Source organism: Capricornis sumatraensis, chromosome 9 (assembly GCF_032405125.1).
Source record: "Capricornis sumatraensis isolate serow.1 chromosome 9, serow.2, whole genome shotgun sequence".
Classification (NCBI taxonomy): domain Eukaryota; kingdom Metazoa; phylum Chordata; class Mammalia; order Artiodactyla; family Bovidae; genus Capricornis; species Capricornis sumatraensis.
Genome location: NC_091077.1, coordinates 10,256,530 through 10,278,194, shown reverse-complemented (window position 1 = coordinate 10,278,194; position 21,665 = coordinate 10,256,530). Strand labels below are relative to the sequence as shown.

At 38.9% G+C, this 21,665-nt stretch overlaps 2 protein-coding genes across 2 annotated transcripts; both read left to right on the top strand.

The window, feature by feature from the left end:
- Positions 1–5,035: 5,035 nt before the first annotated feature.
- Positions 5,036–6,010, top strand: LOC138085717 (olfactory receptor 7A17-like). Its single transcript, XM_068980223.1, has one exon. The coding sequence runs from the start codon at positions 5,078–5,080 to the stop codon at positions 6,008–6,010; it is 933 nt and encodes a 310-aa protein (XP_068836324.1). The 5' UTR covers positions 5,036–5,077.
- A 13,061-nt stretch (positions 6,011–19,071) lies between these two features.
- On the top strand, positions 19,072–20,004 carry LOC138085357 (olfactory receptor 7A5-like). The gene has a single exon (XM_068979687.1). The coding sequence runs from the start codon at positions 19,072–19,074 to the stop codon at positions 20,002–20,004; it is 933 nt and encodes a 310-aa protein (XP_068835788.1).
- The last annotated feature ends 1,661 nt before the right edge of the window (positions 20,005–21,665 follow it).

Below are 21,665 nucleotides of genomic sequence, written 5' to 3'. Positions count from 1 at the left end.
TGTAATTTAAGTAACTCACTTTATCAGGCCTGTTCTTCTATCTCATACAGAACAATGACTGAGAACCACTGACCTAGAGCAAGAGAACTAGAAAAACCTCATGTTCTAATCACTACACACACCTTACTCACTTCATAGCTTTGGGTTTTTTTTTTTTAATTTAATTTATTTATTTTAATTGGAGGCTAATTACTTTACAATGTTGTAGTGGTTTTTCCCATACATTGACATGAATCAGCCATGAATGTGTTCCCCATCCTGAACCCCCTTCCCACCTCCCTCCCCATCCCATCCCTCTGGGTTATCCCAGTGCACCAGCCCTGAGCACCCTGTCTCATGCATTGAACCTGGACTGGCCATCTATTTCACATATGGTAATATACATGTTTCAATGTTATTCTCTCAAATCATCCCACCTTCGCCTTCTCCCACAGAGTTGAATAGACTGTTCTATACATCTGTGTCTCTTTTGCTGTTTTGCATATAGCATTATCATTACCATCTTTCTAAATTCCATATATATGCATTAGTATACTGTACTGGTGTTTTTCTTTCTGACTTACTTCACTCTGTATAATAGGCTCCAGTTTCATCCACCTCATTAGAATTGATTCAAATACATTCTTTTTAATGGCTAAGTAATATTCCATTGTGTATATGTACCACAGCTTTCTTATCCATTCATCTGCTGATGGACATCTAGGTTGTTTCCATGTCCTGGCTATGATAAACAGGGCTGTGATGAACATTGGGGTACATGTGTCTCTTTCAATTCTGGTTTCCTTGGTGTGTATGCCCAGCAGTGGGATTGCTGGGTCATATGGAAGTTCTATTTCCAGTTGTTTAAGGAATCTCCACACTGTTCTCCATAGTGACTGTATTAGTTTTCATTCCCACCAACAATGTAAGAGGGTTCCCTTTTCTCCACACCCTCTCCAGCATATATTGTTTGTAGATTTTTGGATCGCAGCCATTCTGACCGGCGTGAGATTGTACCTCATTGTGGTTTTGATTTGCATTTCCCTGATAATCAGTTTAATCACCTCACCCTTCTGAACCATAATTTTGCAAATTTAGAATGAGGCTTATAATTGTACATCCTCATAAGATGTTCTGTGGCAAAGTAACAAATGAGACAACAGATATAAGATGCTAAGCTCAGTCCATGGTGCATTAAAAGATCCATGTGGATCTCTTATCATTACCAAGTTTTTTTATGATTAAAGGATTAAACCCTAGCTTTTCACTTGTATTAAAACAGAAAACACCTAATTGATGTGTCAAAAGCATTTTGAAGTCAGGGATTATTTTAGCTATGGTTTCATTGCAAAGGAACACAGCTCTATCCCTTATTGAGGAGGAAATAATAATTTTCTGGAGATAGTAACAGCTGCATTCCCATCACAAGATAGTGCTTTTGAAACCCAAGGGTCTTAGTCCAGACAGGTTCCTCAGTCTTAAAGGACACTTTGACTCAGAGTTGCAAAAAATGTCAGTGTTAGAACTCTGGGATACAGGAGGGTTCATGGAGTAGTAATAAGAATTGGATACACTTGACTTCTAATCTGGTCTCCTGGGAATGACCAATCAGCTGAAAAAACTCCATTCTGTCCAGACAAGTTCCCCTGAGGAAATGATGTGTGAGGATTGAAGTAATAGTGGAAATGTGCTGAACATGTATAATGAGCAGATACAGCAAATACACAGAACTATAATATCTCCACTGCTGCAATGTCTGAGCAGCTCCACCTTTAGCTGAACGGGGCATGTTTTGCATTTGGATTCTTAAGTATGGTTCAGAGAACCATGCTTCACTCTTTCCTTCTTTCTTGTCTGGATTCAGAGCTTCAGTCTCCACCATCAACCCTTCAAGAGGAATTTGGACTTCCACACAGAGACCTTCCTCTCAGACTTCCTATCTGGGTGAGTCTGAAAGCCCAGCAGGAGAAAGTCAGAGAGGATGAAACCCAAGAACATTTACTTGAGGTCACCTGAAAGCCCAACTGCTGGTCCAGAGCCAAGGTTATCTTAATAATTTATAATCAGTTTGATTCATATGTAAAAAAGACAAGCGTCTACTGCATTCACCAATTCAAGAATTGTTGATAATTATGTGATGGGGACGAAAACCTAGTTAGAAGAGAGTCAAGAAGAAATAGAAGGCATAGTGGTGTCAGTAAAAGCTGAACATTTCCAAGGAGATTTGCAGTTTAAGAGAGTAGGAAAACATGCTATTTGGTTAAGAGTGGCTTGCAGTGAAGTGATGACATTTTATGTATTTATTTTTGATTTTTGAGATGGGGTATATTTAAGCATGTTCTATATTCATAAGGAAGACCCAGATCAATGGAATAGCTACTACCTGGAAGCTTACAGTTCTTAAGACACACATTTCATAGAATCTTTTCTCACATTGAGTATTCACTTGAAAAAATTGAATTTAGTATACAGTCATATTATCCTAAAAGGCTTAATTTTGCATTAGGTTTGTTACCTGGGAGGCTGAATATATTTGGGGGCTGAATTATCATTTGCTTCTCTATTACATATTATCTATGCACATTGTTTCATATACTGGCATTTGAGTGTTATTGTTCCTTTCTTTTTTTGCTCTATTATTTCCTCTGTAATTTTATTAATACCTCTATGAAGGCACCAGAGTGTATAAAGCAGGTAAGATCTCTGATGACTTGGATCTAATATTTTAATAGATTTAACATTTATTTTATTTCAGAATAAAATAAACACATATATTGCAAAGTGTCATCAGGTACAAATTACGTGAAGGAAGGGATAGGTTCTGTGGTGTTTATAGGATTTTATAGGGTATATTATGAGGAGTTTATCACAGGTGGGACAAGTCTCAGAAGTAGAGTGTGACCAAGGGGTTTGCCACCCAAAAAAAAAAAAAAAAATCAAAGCCAAGGAATAACAAAGAAAAATACCACTTAAGAAAAATGATAGGGGGCTTACGTCCTGGCTCAGTAGTGAAGAATCCATCTGCCAATGTAGGAGACATGGTCCAATCCCTGATCCAGGAAGATCCCACATGCTGTGGAGCAACTAAGCCTGTGCACAACAATTATTGAGCCTGTGATCTAGAGCCCAGGTGGTGCAACTACTCAAGCCCACACATCCTAGAGCCTGGACTCTGCAATGGGAAGTCACAGTAATGAGAAAGCCAGACCACAACTGGAGAGTAGCCCCTGCTCCTTTCATCTAGAGAAAAGTCCGCACAGCAATGTAGACCCAACACAATCAAAATTAAATAAATAAAATCTATTTTTAAAAAGAAAGAAAAGCAGTAAAAAGGAGAGTCTCATGCACTGCTGGACCGTATGAAAATTGTGGACAAATACGCAGGAATAAATATGCAATAAGGAATTGACCGAGGGCCTGATGTGGGCACTGTAGTGAGGCACTGGAGGAATAGAAGTGCAGTCAGTGTGCGGGCCCTTGAGTCTGAGGTCACTTCAGCCCCCACACTCCTGTCTGGTCCTTCTGCAACCTGCTCTTGCCTTGGCCTCTATTTATACTGCTTCCCCCTCAGCAAGGACTGGTCTCTTACAAATGTCTTCTTGCATTTATTGCAGTGGGTAAGAAACTTTTTTGACTCTGTCGTGTGATCCATACATGCATGCATGGGCATGAGCAAACACAAACACAGGCATCTGATTGAACAAAAAGAATCAGAAAAATCCTACTGTATGTGATGCAGTCTGACATTTTAATTTTCCATTTTATTTTTTCTACCTTATTTTATTCTTACAAACTACATAGTCTGAACCTCTAATAGGTGTGAATCTCAGAATATGGGAAACGTTTCTCCAGCATGTCTTTGAAAACTATGTTAATGTTTCCCTGGTCCTTTTTAGCGATTTCTATGAGAACGTGTCTTTTTCATTCCTTCATGCAGTATGTATTTATTCAGGTACTGCTCCCAACTAAACAAAATCTAAGGGGTTGAAGAGTATGTACGATATTGACATATGCCTCAAGGCACTTATAGTTTAACAAAGAATAAAAGATGCAGAATTAATTAAAACCTCATAATGATAACCCTGTATCTAAATGACTGTAAGTGAAGTTCCCTGTGTTCTGTACAAATGTTTTAAAAAGAGGAGAAATCATGAAAGAAATGATCTGAAAAAGAAGATGGTGTTTTGGAGATAGGGAGGAGTGAAAATTCCAAATAGAGTGGTTGATTCTCTGAGGAAGTGCATATAAGCTCTGAGTCTTGAGCCTGGGGCATCAAGTGAAGCTGTGACTCAAGTTTAATATTCATGAGATTGAGGTGAGTGAAGGCAGCACGAGGGTGAAGTGGTGGTTCAGTCACAGAGAGTCAAGGCTAGGATTTGAAACTGTGGAATCTGGGGCTCATTTCACAGTGGGGAGTCACTGGGAGAGAAGGAAGTCGGGACTTGGTTGTTTTGAAACACAGCTGTTCCCTCTGACTAGCACACACTTCTACCCAGAGAGACTCATGTCTCCTTCATTCTCTTTCTTGAGGTCTCTGATCAAATGTTTTCCAGGCTACCTGAACAATACAGTATTGTAAAGTAAAAAAATAAAATGAAAATAAATAAATAAATACATGTAATTAAAAGAAAAATATAATAATAAAAAAATAATAATACCCTCATCAACTCTCTTCTTTATATTTGATCTATTTTCCTTTTCTGCACTTGTCAACATATGATCAGTTGTATGAGTTTTTAAATTTTTTTGCTTCTATATTTTCTCCACCATTGAACCACAGGACCTATTGTCTCTCAGCACCCTCTCCTCTTTCTCCAGAATTTAGTAGGCCTTAAATTTGTATTCTCTCAAATGCATGCCAAAATCCCTCATTACAAATGTAGAATACCTGACCACTGGGGGGAAAAGCTAACTGTAAGATAGGCTTTCCTATTTGGAGATGGCACAGGAGATTGTCTTGAAGGGGAAATTTCTACACAAAATCATGAATATTTTTTGAATGCAAAATATAAATGTTAGAGTTCACCTATGTTTGCAATGCCAATTTTTGAAAAACTAGTCATGCTATTTTTTGTTTCTAGGCAGTCATTTGCATCACATGGGACCTGGGAATGAGACACCAGTTTCAGAATTTATTCTCCTGGGATTATCAAATGAACCAGAACTGCAGCCCCTCATATTTGGGCTTTTCCTCTCCATGTACCTGATCACTGTGTTTGGAAATCTGCTCATCATCCTGGCTGTCAGCTCAGATTCCCACCTCCACACCCCCATGCACTTCTTCCTCTCCAATCTGTCCTTTGTAGACATCTGTTTTATCTCCACCACTGTCCCAAAGATGTTGAGGAACATAAGGACACAGAACAAAGTAATAACCTATGAAGGCTGCATCATCCAGATGCATTTTTTCTTATTTTTTGCAACATTGGACGTGTTCCTCCTGACTGTGATGGCCTATGACCGCTTTGTGGCCATCTGCCACCCACTCCACTACACAGTCATCATGAACCCCTGGCTCTGTGGACTCCTGGTTCTGCTGTCCTGGATCATGAGTGCTCTAAATTCCTTGACACAAAGCATAATGGTGTTGTGGCTGGCCTTCTGTACAGACTTGGAAATCCCCCACTTTTTCTGTGAAGTTAATCAAGTGGTTCAACTTGCTTGTTCTGACACTTATCTTAATGACATGTTGATGTATTTTGCAGCTGGGGTGTATGGTGGCATTTCCCTCATTGGAATACTTTACTCATATTCTAAGATAGTTTCCTCTATACTAGGAATTTCATCTGCTCAGGGGAAGTATAAAGCATTTTCCACCTGTGCCTCTCACCTCTCAGTTGTCTCTTTATTCTTTTGTACAGTCCTGGGAGTGTATCTTAGCTCTGCTGCTACTCACAGCTCACAATCAAGTGCTGTTTCCTCGGTGATATACACTGTGGTCACACCCATGCTGAACCCCTTCATCTATAGTCTGAGGAATAAAGACATAAAGAGGGCTCTGAAAAGGATCATTGAGATGGCAGCTATATAAGGACCAGTTTTCCTGGGGCTGAAGAAATGCCTGTGATTTTAGGGCTCAAAACCTCAGAGCCCAATTCTTTGATCAGGTTGCTGAAGTAAAACTTGATCCTTCTATTTATTTCCCAAAATTTCCATTTCTTTGAATTCAAGGCCTCTACATTTTATTATCAAATGAAATTATATACTGGGGAATTGTACCAACTTTTATTGTTCTCCCCAGAGTGTGTAGTCAGCTGTAAATCTATCTATTATGTTTCTAAGTGATGTTGAATAAGCATGCCATGCTCTTCTGTCTTGAATCAGTTTATGGTTATTTCTGTATCTATGCTGATCTCCTATTTACAGAAAAAAAAATGAGTTTATCATGTGAATTACTTATATTTAATTTCAGCATTTCTATATCCATAAATGATGTTTGACTTCCTTCCCAGTTAGAAGACAGCTCTCACCCATGTTAAGTGAGAACCACCTGCCTAAGCCCTAGATTCAACCCTTAGCCATTCACCACCGGATTCTTTTCCATTTATTAAGTTATTGGAATATAATTACACAAATAAACTGCATAACAGTTTGAGGGGCTTCCCTGATGGTCCAGTGATTAAAAATCTGCTTTCCAATGCAAGGGACACAGGTTCAATCCTTGGTCTGGGAACTAAGATCCCACATGCTACAGGGCAACTAAGCCCCTGCACCTCCACGAGAGAGCCCACATGCCACAACTAGAGAAAAGTCTGCACACCATAATGAAGAACCTGTGCAGCCTAAATAGGTAAGTAAATAAAAAGTGTACATCTTAATGAAATAAACAAGCTATCCTAAACTGAGAACATAATGCCTATTTCTCTTTGTGTTTAATTTGACAGTGCACATAGCTTTACATGCTTTATTATGTAATTGTGAAAAAATTTAAGCTCCCTGAGCCTGTTTCCTTGTTTACAAAGGTGTTGTGAAATACTAAACAAAACTTCATATGGATGCTATGAGAAACAAATGAAATGTGTGGACATTTCTTTTCTAATATAAAGAAAACAGCTAAGGGCTAAGTTCATTTCTGTGTGTATACATTTTTTTTCTTTCAAATAAACAGTGTAGTACACATGTGTGCGTGCACACAGACATCTTTTATGTAGAAAGGAAATGAGAGAAACTGAGAGAATGGAAATGAAAATAATGAACATTTGAATTAATATGAAATAAAAATATAGAAATATAGACACAAAAATTTAAAATGCAAATGAGTAACCTCAATTTGATGTGAATTACTTTTCCTACCTCAATGCCACAAAAGAATCACAGTTGACATTTACATCTATAAAATTAAAAATGTATTGTATCAGTTAATGAGGCAGAATATCTTCAAATTGATTTAGTTTTGTTGGTTTTCTTTTTTTTTAGGTAATATGGGCTTTTATTTACTTAATATGGGTTTTTGACATAACATGCCCTTACTCAAGCTAAGCTAATGAATGGAGAGGATTAAATTTTATTCTTGCAAACAAATTTTATTGAATAAGTGTCTACATTAGATTTCTAGTCCAATTGCAAAATACTTCCACAATAGTTGCTTAAATAAACACATTTATTCTCTTAGATGTCAGAAGATTAAAATGAATCTTGTTGGGCTAATATAAAATATTTGGGTGACAGTTCAAGATGGCAGCATAGAAAAAACAGAAAGGGCTCAAATAAATCAGAAATGAAAGAGGAAAAATTACAATTAATATCACAGAAATGCAAAGGACCACAAGAGACTACTATCAATATTTATACTAACAAATTGGACAACCTAGAAGAAACAGAAACATTCCTACAAACCAAACATTTTCCCAAGAGGGACTCATGAAGAAACAGAAAACATGAATACACTAGTTGAAGTGACTTAGCAGTAACAGCAGTTACTAGAAAGGATATTGAATCAGTAACCAAAAACCTCACAACAAACAAAAGTCCAGGACCAGAAGCTTCACTGATAAATTCTAATAAACATTAAAGATTTAGTATATAGCTTCCAAAAACTTTCAAAAAAATCAAAGAGGAAAAATGCTTCCAAACTCACTTTACAAGGCCAGCATTACCTTGATTCAAAATCAGACAAGGACAATAAAAGAATAAAGAATTGTACCAATATCATTGATGAACGCACATGCAAAAATCTTCAAAAAATATTAGCAAATAAATTCAAAAATATATCTAATGGATCATACATCATGATCAAGTGGGACTCACTTCAAGGATGCAAGAATGGTTCAGTTCAGTTCAGTTCATTTCAGTCGCTCAGTCGTGTCCGACTCTTTGTGACCTCATGAATCGCAGCACGCCAGGCCTCCCTGTCCATCACCAACTTCCGGAGTTCACTCAGACTCATGTCCATCGAGTCAGTGATGCCATCCAGCCATCTCATCCTCTGTCATCCCCTTCTCCTCCTGCCCCCAATCCCTCCCAGCATCAGAGTCTTTTCCATGAGTCAACTCTTCGCATGAGGTGGTCAAAGTACTGGAGTTTCAGCTTCAGCATCATTCCTTCCAAAGAAATCCCAGGGCTGATCTCCTTCAGAATGGACTGGTTGGATATCTTTGCAGTCCAAGGGACTCTCAAGAGTCTTCTCCAACACTACGGTTCAAAAGCATCAATTCTTCGGTGCTCAGCTTTCTCCAAGAATGGTTAAACATCCTCAAATCAGTCAAATGATACACCAAATTAACTGAAGGAAGGATAAATATTATATGATAATTTCAGTGTGCTGTGCTAAGTCGTTTCAGTCATGTCCATCTCTTTGTGACCCCATGGACTGTAGCCCGCCAGATTCCTTTGTCCATGGGACTTTCCAGGCAAGCACACTGGAGTGGGTTATCATTTCATCTTCCAGGGGATCTTCCCAATCCAAGGACTGAAACTTTGTCTCTTTCGTCTCCTGGATTGGCAGGCAGGTTCTTTACTACTAGCGCCACCTGGAAAGCCCAATCATTTCAACAGATGCAGAATAATCATTTGACAAAATTCAATATTTGTTTATGATAAAAATCCTCAATAGAGTGGGTACAGAGGAAGCATACCACCACATAATGTAGACGATATATACAAGTCCGCAGATAACATTATACCCAATGGCGAGAAGATGAAAAACTTTTCCTCTAAGATCAGAAAAAAGAAAAGAATGCTCACTCAGGCCACTTTCATTCAACATAGTATTGGAAATCCTAGCCACAGTAATTAGACAATAAAATGCAATGCAATGCTGCTAAGTCACTTCAGTTGTGTCCGACTCTGTGTGACCCCATAGACGGCAGCCCACCAGGCTCCCCCATCCCTGGGATTCTCCAGGTAAGAACACTGGAGTGGGTTGCCATTTCCTTCTCCAATGCATGAAAGTGAAAAGTGAAAGGGAAGTCGCTCAGTCGTGTCGACGCTTCATGACCCCATGGACTCCAGCCTACCAGACTCTTCCATCCATGGGATTTTCAAGGCAAGAGTACTGGAGCGGGGTGCCATCGCCTTCTCCGATAAAATGCAATAACAGAGTCCAAATTAGAAAAGAAGAAGTAAAACTGTCACTATTTCACTTTTCACTTTCATGCATTGGAGAAAGAAATGGCAACCCATCCCAGTATTCTTCCCTGGAGAATCCCAGGGACAAGGGAGCCTCATGGGCTGCCGTCTATGGGGGTCACACAGAGTCGGACACAACTGAAGCGACTTAGCAGCAGCATTTACAGATAAAATGATACTATAATCATTTTATAATATATAATATGATACTAAAATTCTAACAAAGAACTTTTTGAACTAATAAATAAATTTCTTGAAACTATGAGATACAAAATCAACATACAGATACCTCTCATGTTTCTAGACTCTAATAATGAATTATCAGATAAAGAAATGTAAAAAACAATCCCACTTAAAACTGCATAAAAAATAAAATAACTTGGCATAATTTATGAAAGAGGGGAAAGACCTATACACTGAAATCTAGAAGACATGGAGGAAAAAAATTGAAGAAGTCACAAATAAATGGAAATAGACCTTAAGTTCATGGATTGAAATCATTAATATTCTTTAAATGACCTAGATATTTTTCCAAAAAGGCATACAAGTGGCAGGCAGACACATAAACAGATGTCTCAGCATCATTAATTACCAGGAAAATGCAAATCAAAACAGAAAGAAATCATGTCACATTCTTTAGAATGGCTATTATAAGAAAGATGAGAGCCTGATATCTTATTCAACCTGTAACTGAAAGATTTCACTACCCTCTCCCTATTTCCTCCACCCCCTACAACTTTTCTATGTAGTTACACATATTTAGTCACTCAGTCGTGGCCAACTCTTTGTGACCCCCTAGTGTTCCGCCAAGGGCCTCTGTGTGTGTGTGTGTATCAGTGGGATTCTCTGGAAAAGAATATTATAGTGGGTTGCCTTTCCCTTCTCCAGGGGATCTTCCTGACTCTGGGGTCGAATCTGAGTCTCCCACACTGCAGGCAGATTCTTTACCATCTGAGCCACCACGGAAGCTGAGAGTTACAAGTATACCACCTGGCATTTTTTCTTATTGGAGGTTAATTACTTTTACAATGTTGTGGTGGTCTCTGCCATACATCAATGTGAATAAGTCATAATTATATATGTATATATATATATATATATATACATATATATATACACATTTGTATATACATATATTTATATATACCCTTCCTCTTGAATCTCCCTCCCACTCCCCACTTCCACCCATGTAGGTCATCACAGAGCACCAGGCTGGTCTCCCTGTGTTATACAGAAGCTTCCCACTAGTTGCCTATTTTACACATGATAGTGTTTATATGTCAGTGCTGCTTTTTCAATAGGTCCTATGCTCTCCTTCCCCCACAGTGTCCACAAGTTTGTTATCTCACCTACATCCCCCTTTCTTCTCTCTAAATTGGTTCATTAGTACTATTTTTTCTAGATTCCTTGTATATGCATTAATAAATGTTATTTGTTTTTCTCTTTCTGACTTACTTCACTCTGTATAAATAACTGGCTCTATGTTCATCCACCCCACTACAAGTGACTCAATGCTTTCCTTTTTATAGCTGAGCTATATTCCATTGCATATATGAATCATATCATCTTTTTCCATTCATCTTGGCACTCTAATATTAATCTAAATTTATATATATACATACACACACACACATCCCATAATATCATACATAAAACCCAAATGAACTTTTTGGCCAACCAAATAAATCATGATGACTATTGTTGATAACACTGCATTGTACAATTGCAATTTGCTAAGACAGTAGCATATTTGCCATCACTTCATGGCGAATAGATGGAGAAACAGTGGAAACAGTATCAGACTTTATTTTGGGGGGCTCCAAAATCACTGCAGATGGTGACTGCAGCCATGAAATTAAAAGATGCTTATTCCTTGGAAGGAAAGTTATAACCAACCTAGACAGCATATTAAAAAGCAGAGACATTACTTTGCCAACAAAGGCCCATCTAGTCAAGGCTATGGTTTTTCCAGTAGTCATGTATGGATGTGAAAGTTGGACTATAAAGAAAGCTGAGCGCCGAAGAATTAATACTTTTGAACTGAAAGTCTCTTGGACTGCAAGGAGATCCAACAGTCCATCCTAAAGGAAATCAGCCCTGAATATTCATTGGAAGGACTGATGTTGAAGTTGAAACTCCAATATTTTGGCCACCTGATGCGAAGAGTTGACTCATTTGAAAAGACCCTGATGCTGGGAAAGATTGAAGGTGGGAGAAGGGGATGATAGAGGATGAGATGGTTGGATGGCATCACCGACTTAACAGACATGAGTTTGAGTAAACTCCGGAAATTGGTGATGGACAGGGAGGCCTGGCGTGCTGCAGTCCATGGGGTAGCAGAGTCAGACATGACTCAGCGACTTAACTGAAGAGAGTAGAACTTAAATTTTCTCACTATGGCAAAACCAATACAATATTGTAAAGTAATTAACCTCCAAATAAAATAAATAAATTTATATTTAAAAAATAAAGCTAATTTTTTAAAGCTTCTTAAAAATGAAAAAGGAGAAATACAAATGTTGGTGAGGATGTGGAGAAAAGGAAACCCTAGTGCACTGTTGGTAGAAATGTGAATGTGTACAGCCATTACGGAGAGCAGTATGGAGATTCCTCAAAAATTATAACTAGAACTACTATATTACCTAGGTATTCAACTTCTGGGTATTTCTCTGAATAAAATGAGAGCAGTAATTTGAAAAGATATATGCCACCCTATATTCATTGCACCCTTATTTACATTGACCAAGACATGAAAGCTACCTACATGTCCATTGATGGATGAATGGATAATGATGTGAAATACACACACACACACACACACACACACACACAATGGCATACTACTCAGCCATAAAAAATAAAAATCTGGCCATTTGTGACAATGTGGATGGACCTTCCAGGTATTATGCCATACTGAATAAGCCAGACAGAGAAAGATAAAATCAAGTATGATTTCACTTGCACATGAAATCTAAAAAACAAAAGGAATAAAGAAATGGACCAAAACTGACAGATGCAGAGAACAGATTGATGTTTATCAGAGAGGAAGGGGATTGGGGTAGTTGGGCAAACTGGGTGAAGGCAGTCAATTGTAATATGATACATATTAGCTGGTTTATTTTGCTGATTGGGCTTCCCAGGTGACTCAGCGGTAAAGAATCTATCTGACAAGCAGGAGACACAGGTTCCATCCCTGGGTCAGAAAGATCCCCTAGAGGAGGAAATGGCAACACACTCCAATATTCTTGCCTGGGAAAACCCATGGACAGAGGAGCCTGGTGCACTGCAGTCCATGGGGTCACAAAGAGTTGACATGACTTAGCGACTAAACAACATTCTGCCTACTACACAGTCTGTTTTGTAAGTGTATCATTTTATATCATTCAAGAATCCTGGGGACGGTAGAGCCTGGTGGGCTGCCATCTATAGGGTCGCACAGAGTCAGACACAACTGAAACGGCTTGGCAAGAACCCTTCTATAAGAGAAACAGACAGAATTAGCCACAGCCTCTGAAATGAGTGAATGCACTATTTCTTCAAAATTAAATGCAAAAACACATTTTGAAGAAGAAGACCTAAAACTATCTACAACTAATTGTATCACAGGATCACAGCCTTGCTACTCAAAGAGTGTCCACAGACCAGGACCTGCAGAGTCAGCATCATCCAGCAGCTTGTTAGAAATGCAGTCTTTGGACCCACCAGGTCCTGCTGAATCAGATTCTGAATTTGTAGTAGGATTGTTGTTGATTTGTAGCTACAATGAAGTTAGAAAAGGACTGACTTAGAATAACTTTGCTACCCCTTATTGTTGCCATTTGAGGAAGCATATTATTCTGGGGATGCTTTCCCACAGATTTTAGATGTTTGGCAGCATCATTTCAGATGTTGTCAAACATCCCAGGGAAAAATCCTCTATGATTCAGAACTACTGGTGTATAGTTTGGAAACTAGACACACCCTGACAGGTTTACAATCAAGGACCATCAAATACTCAGATATTAATTTCGGCCATATCATTAAACTCCTCCAAGCTCCATTTCTGCAGTGGAGAATGGAGTTCTTAAATGTACTTCCTCACAGATGAAACATCTGTAAATATTCAATCTAACAATTCTCATCAGGCACTAAGATCAAGCTTTAGCACAAAATATCTAAGTATATTTACTATCATCAAAAAATATTTTATAATGGAGAATTACATGAAAGCTCAGAACTAGAGATATAAGTATGAAGTTCCTAAATGTTATGGCAAAAGTGTCATGAAGACAACATATGTAGTGCCCCAAGGTTGATTAACAAAAGAACTGAGTTCGTCCCCTTATTGAAAAAGAGAACAGAAATTTCCTGGAGATTTAGAGTCTGTATCCCCATCATAAATCAAAACTTCGGAGATACAAGAGACCTAATTCAGATACTCAGTCTTAGACTTAGAAAAAACTTTAACTCAAGGTTGAAACAAGGTACTAGGAGATTGAGAGATCTGAAAGGGAGAAAATTTTATGGAGAAGGAGTGAAAAAACAAGAAAAAAAATGGATTCTCTTGACTCCTACCTGATCCCTTGTGAATAGAGAATCTTTAGGGAAAATTTCCTTCCTTTCTGAACAGGTTTCCACAGGGGAATTATGTTCTTAGAGGTTGAAATAACAAGAAATGTGCCTAATGATCACGTAGAGGGACCTATAAAGACTAACATCTGCAGTCTCTCAGTGTGTGTAATCTTGAGCTGGATGAACACTTTATTTCCTTTGTTTGGAGTCCTAATCCTGATTGGGGTTGGGGTTGGCCTGTAGCTTCATCCCTTTCTGCTGTTTTGTCTGGGGACAGAGCCTTCATCTCCATCATTAGCCTTCCAGAGAAGAATTCAGACTCTCCCTCGGAGAGCTTCCTCCCAGAGTTCCCCCATCAAGGTGAGTCTCCAATCTAGTTGGTGGTACATGAGGTCAGAAAGAAAAGAAGCCAGTTCAACTAAGCCCAGAGGCAAAAGATTGCTGTGTCTGTTTGTTTGCTTGATTGATTAATTAAAGTATTTGTGTCAGAGGCTAGGTAATATTTCACAGTATGGCTATGCTACTCACACTTTTGATGAATGGCCTTTAATACTCTATCATTAAAGTGCTATTTCATTCATGCCACAGAAATATGTTGAGATTTTTGAACCAACTGTGGTTCAAATCAAGAAGGATTTTTCCCATGCAGAAGATTCTGAGTAATGTCCAGGAACATTTTGACTGTCTCACTGGAGAGAATTGGGTGGAGGCCACAGAGGCTCTCAACATCTTTCAATGCATGGGACAAACAGAGCAACAGAGACTGATCTGACTGGGAGTGTCAGTAGTGTTGAGACTCAGAAAACTTGAGTTCGAGAATATCTATATGATAACATTTATAGCTGTCTTCAGGTTGTTTACCAAATCTGTAAGACTTTAGTTTTCTGGCAGCAAAATTAACAACACTGCTTTTGCTACTGGTTTAAAAGTTCAAACTCCAGGCAATGTGACAGGTCTTTACACTTATTTCTCAGGCTAATGTGTATGAAAGACATATTTTTGTTTTCATAAACTGTGGCTCAGCTTCAGCAAACTTTACATATTTGATCATCATTTTGACTTATCTATTATTACTGTGTCATATATCATTTGCCCAGTTTTCTCCAGTTATTAGCATTTCAAAAAATTTTATGGATTATTATTTCTCAATTGACTTTTGGAGGTTATTTTCATGATAAAATATTTGTTTTATTTCAAAATATCTATCTTCCGACTTCTGAGTTTTTTGGTTTTCATTTTGCCACGTATAAATTTTATGTATAGTTTTCTAGAATGTTCATCTGAAATGTATTGGTCACTTTACACTAACATTGTAATACCTCATTTTTTGTAAGATGAATGAGCTAGGACACCAACTTCATAATCTCTCAGATAACTAGTCATTCATGATCAATCTTTTTTTTTTGGTAAGTATTTTTTTAATTTTTTTAACTTTTAATTAAAGGGTAGTTGCTTTACAATATTGCTTTGGTTTCTATTAAACATCAACATGAATCAGCTTCAGGCCAGATCTTATTTGACAACATAATCTTTTGCAACTAAATGGAAACATGACCTTGCCATTTGCTAAATGTTCAAAACTATTATAACTTAATTCCTGACCATTCAAAAATAAATAATGGAACATCCACTACATGCCAGGAAGTTCTCGGTACATTACATGTTATATTCTCTTCTATCAGGCCTTTGCTTCATTAAATATCGGCACATATTCATGCCATTAAATTATCGCTATTTTTTACCACATTTCATTTAGTCTGATTCTTCATTCAATTTTGCTCACTAAGTTTTTTCAATCTCTTCACTTTAACCTGGTTTCAGTTCAGTTCAGTTGCTCAGTCATGTCCAACTCTTTGTGACCCCATGAATCGCAGCACGCCAGGACTCCCTGTCCATCACCAACTCCTGGAGTCTACCCAAACCCATGTCCATTGAGTCAGTGATGCCATCCAACCATCTCGTCCTCTATCATCCTCTTCTCCTCCTGCCCTCAATCTTTCCCAGCATTAAGGTCGTTTCAAATGAGTTAACTCTTTGCATCAGGTGGCCAAAGTATTGGAGTTTCAGCTTCAACATCAGTCCTTCCAATGAATATTCAGGACTGATTTCCTTTAGGATGGACTGGTTGGATCTCCTTGCAGTCCAAGGGACTCACAAGAGTCTTCTCCAACACCACAGTTCAAAAGCATCAATTCTTTGGTGCTCAGCTTTCTTTATAGTCCAACTCTCACATCCATACATGACTACTGGAAAAACCATAGCATTGACTAGTCGGACCTTTGTTGACAAAGTAATGTCTCTGCTTTTGAATATGCTATCTAGGTTGGTCATAACTTTCCTTCCAAGGAGTAAGCGTCTTTTAATTTCATGGCTGCAGTCACCATCTGCAGTGATTTTGGAGCCCCAAAAAATAAAGTCTGATACTGTTTCCACTGTTTTCCCATCTATTTGCCATGAAGTGATGGGACCATATGTCATGATCTTAGTTTTCTGAATGTTGAGCTTTAAGTCAACTTTTTCACTCTCCTCTTTCACTTTCATCAAGAGACTCTTTAGTTCCTCTTCACTTTCTGCCACAAGGGTGGTGTCATCTGCATATCTGAGGTTATTGATATTTCTCCCAGCATTCCAGCCTGTGCTTCTTCCAGCCCAGCATTTCTCATGATGTACTCTGCATAGAAGTTAAATAAGCAGAGTGATAATATACAGCCTTGATGTACTATCCTTTATTCTTTCATTGTATAGCTTTTCACACTCTTATGTGTTTTTCTGGATAAGCATATATTCATCTGCCTTTCTGAAAAGTACAAAAATGAACAAAGCAGGTAAGGTCCCTGCCTTTTTGTGTCACACAGTCTCACAATGAGGTCAGAGTACAATGAAATAAATGTGTCGTGATGTAATGTCCTCACACATAATTATATGAAGGAAGTTATTCAGCATAAAAATACAGAATTGCCATGGTGTAGGACACCATGGATTTACAAAGCATGGCCCAGGGAGGCCTCTGCATGTTGGATGAAGTTCAGAACCAGGATCAGAGTATGCCCATTGGGTTTCTCAAAACCCAAAGTCCAAGAACAGCTAAGGAAAGATGCTACACGAGAAAAGTGAGAAAGGAGCTAACCTCATCCCTTATCAGACCATACAAGAACTAACTGGTCAAGTGATTATGAAACAGGCTCAGGAGAAACAAGTCTTCTATGGCTTGATATTAAAAATGCCCAATTTTGTTACACTTTGTATATTTTGTTTTATGAAGTGTTGGTTTATCCCTCTGCTCATTTTCTCTTAGAGGGAACAATAAGTAAAATGTCTTTTGATATCTTTTGACATCATAGTGGTATCACTCCTACTGTCTTTCAGACAAGTTCATTTTGGATCTCTTATTATTTTTCTGGGCATCAAAGGAAAATAATTAAGGTTGGAATGCTGCCACGACCAAGGAAGATTATTCTTTCTCACAGCCTCTCAGGGACCAATTGATCTTGTTAAGATATTTTTCTCATCATTACTCTCTCTTTCTACCTCCCTCCCTCCCTCTCTTTGCTCTCTCTTTATTGAAAAGACAATTTAATGTTTGTTTAAATACACAAAATGGCCATCTCAGTGTGGAACCCCAGGTTTATTTGTCCATAGGAAACTTAAGAATTGGAATTTCAGGGAATCACTTCTATATTATATAGGGTAAAGTTCATTGATCTGCCCAACTTGGGTTGTACACATTCCTAGTGTACTCAGTAATGCTTCAGCTGAGAAAGACATGAAAATAACATAGTGAAGAAAGACACAGTGTGTTCTGTGTCTGTTTGCTACTGGTGGGGTGTCAGAAATCTTCAGAACAAGGGTACCAGTTCTCATATATTCCAAGATGACTCTTACGGTAGTGGGGCTAAAATTCAATCAAGGGAGGTACTAAAGAGGTAAGCTATTTCAATTCATAGGATCCCTTTGCAACAAGATTAATAAAGGGCAAGATATAGTACAGAACAGGAAGTCTCTTGCCCTGGGATTTCAGCAGTAGCCGAGAGACCACGACCCTCCTCAACAGGTGGGACACCATCTCTCATCACTCTTTGTCATCTTCATTCACTTGCAACACTGGCTTTACTTTCTTTGACTTGAGCAATGGAAACAAGCACTTTCCTCAAGGCCTTTCACTAGATATTTCCTCTGCCAGGTACATACTTCATTACATAACCTTGCATCTCCCTCCCTCTCTTGCTTGAGGTCACTATTCAAATATCACCTTGTTTGCAGGTCTTACCTAAACACCCATGCAAAATATAAAGCCTAATTCACTGTCTCCTTTACATGAGCTTACCCTTTCTATATAGCATCTGTCACCATCTGAAATGTAAGGATCTCTATTATTTGCTTAGATTTTCTATCTCCATCATTGAATGTGTGTATATGCTCAGTCGTGTCTATCTTTCTGTGACCCATGGACTATAGCCCACCAGGCTCCTCTGTCCATGGGATTATCGAGGCAAGAATACTGGAGTGGGCTGCCATTTCTTTCTCCAGGGGATCTTCCTGACCCAGAAATCAAACCCTAGTCTCTTGCACCTCCTGCATGGGAAGGTGGATTCTTTACCACTGCACCACATGGGGAGCACCCCCATCATTTAATAGTAGGGTCCTATTTTTTTTATTCAGCAAACTATACTAGTTGCCTAGACATTGGTAACATGGTCAGCTCTCAATTTTACTACAGAAATGCATGAAAAAAATTTCTAATGAAAATTATAGGATGCATAATCCCTCAAGGAAAGAGTTGGCAGGGACAAAAATTCCATATCAAAGGTGGCATGAGGGAATCTAAAGGAGACCATATTCATACACAAAACATATTTTATTGAATTACGTGACTGCAATATGTAAATACCAGCATTTAAAATGTGTGAGTAAAGCATGTAGTTGTGAAAAATTAGTCATGTTACTTTCCTCTTTCAGTGAAGTCACTTCCCTCATATGGAACGAGGCAATGATACACAAATTTCAGAATTTCTCCTTCTGGGATTTTCAGAGGATCCACAACTACAGCCCATCATATTTGGGCTTTTCCTCTCTATGTACCTGATCACCGTTTTTGGAAACCTGCTCATCATCTTGGCCATCACTTCAGACTCTCACCTGCACACCCCCATGTACTTCTTCCTCTCCAACCTGTCCTTTGTTGACATCTGTTTCACTTCCACCACCATCCCAAAGATGCTGTGGAACATCCAAACACAGAGGAAAGTTATCACCTATGAAGGCTGCATCACACAGATTTATTTTCTCATCCTCCTTGCAGTGTTGGACATTTTTCTCCTGACTGTGATGGCCTATGACCGCTTTGTGGCCATCTGCCATCCCCTGCATTACACTGTCATCATGAACCCAAGACTTTGTGGACTGCTGGTGTTGATGTCCTGGATCATAAATATTCTTAATTCCTCATTACAAAGCTTAATGATGCTGCAACTGTCCTTCTGCACAAACATTGAAATTCCCCACTTTTTCTGTGAACTCAATCATATGGTCCAACTTGCCTGTTCTGACACATTTCTTAATAACATAGTGATGTATTTTGCAGCTGTCCTGCTGGGTGGTGGTCCCTTTGCTGGTATCCTTTACTCTTATTCTAAGATAGTCTCCTCTATATGCAGAATCTCATCTGCTCAGGGGAAATATAAAGCATTTTCCACTTGTGCATCTCACCTCACCGTTGTCTCCTTATTTTATTGTACAATGCTTGGAGTGTACCTTAGCTCTGCAGCTACCCACAGTGCACACTCAAGTGCAACAGCCTCGGTGATGTACACAGTCATCACACCCATGCTGAACCCCTTCATCTACAGCCTGAGGAATAAAGACATGAAGAGGGCTCTGAAAGTATTCTTTGTGAGAGGTACTGTATAAGAGCTAGTTGTCATAAAACTGAAAAAGTACTTGAGATTGCAGAGGTCAAAGCCTCAGAGTCAGAAATTGTGACTATTTGATCAGACTATGAAATTATAACTTGCTCTTTTTAAATAAATACATTCCTGGAATTTGCATTTATTTGACTCTAACTTTTCTATTTGACAGAGAAGGCAATGGTACCCCACTCCAGTACTCTTGCCTGGCAAAACCCATGGACGGAGGAGCCTGGTAGGCTGCAGTCCATGGGGTCGCTAAGAGTCGGACACGACTGAGCGACTTCCCTTTCACTTTTCATCTTCATGCATTGGAGAAGGAAATGGCAACCCACTCGAGTGTTCTTGCCTGGAGAATCCCAGGGACGGGAGAGCCTGGTGAGCTGCCGTCTATGGGATCGCACAGAGTAGGACACGACTGAAGCAACTTAGCAACAGCAGCAGTTTCTATTCAATTCATGTAAATCACTTTATTAAGCTTCCTTTTCTCTCTGACATCCATCTGCTTTCTCTTTGTTCTATTCCCATTTTCACAAATCTACTTCAACAGTGTATCAGGAATGTTTGGAAATTCCCACTGACTAAATGAGACTCATTGGAAAAGACTCTGATGCTGGGAGGGATTGGGGACAAGAGGAGAAGGGGACGACAGAGGATGAGATGGCTGGATAGCATCACTGACTCGATGGATGTGAGTCTGAGTGAACTCCGGGAGTTGGTGATGCACAGGGCGGCCTGGCGTGCTGTGATTCATGGGGTTGCAAAGAGTCAGATATGACTGAGCGACTGAACTGAACTGAACTGAAATGAGACAACATCGATTTTTTTTTTTTTTTAGAATAACTTTGCACAAATGACATACCTGCTCAGTTGCTCAATCATGTCTGACTCTATGCAACCCTATGGACTGTAGTCCACCAGGCTCCTCTATCCACGGAATTCTTCTGGCAAGGATACTGGTGTGGGTTGCCATTTCCTCTTCCAAGGATCAAACTTGTGTCTCTTTCATCTGCATTGGCAATCACATTCTTTACCCCTAGTGCAAACTGGGAAGGCCCCAAAATGACTTTTGTCTTACCAGATATTTTTATTCTGTTTCTCTAAGAGAAGTGTCATGAGTTGTAGTCTTCCTACCAAAAAACATATGTTTGATCATGAAGACAATTTATATAATTTTATAACAGAGGAAAACCTGAGACATTATTTTCACCTTTATATCCAATATTCTCATGTACATCACTATCTTAACTGCCTTTTCTTGCCATTGAGACTGTAACATACCACTATGATTTGTGACAAGTCATTGATTTTTATTCTCCTCATTTGGATCCTGCTCTTAGCATCCGTATTGCCCAGAATGGCCACTGTCAACATGATTATCAGATACATGTCTGCAAAAGGATTTCCCACTGAAAGACACATTTTAATAAACAGATTGACCTAATATGGCTTTAAAATCACAGATGAACATCAATAGTTCAGTTCAGTTGCTCAGTTGTGTCCGACTCTTTGCAACCCCATGGACTGCAGCACGCTAGGCTTCCCTGTCCATCATCAACTCCCGGAGCTTGCTCAAACTCATGTCCATCCAACCATCTTATTCTCTGACGTCCCCTTCTCCTCCTGGCTTCAATCTTTCCCAGCATCAGGGTCTTTTTCAATGAG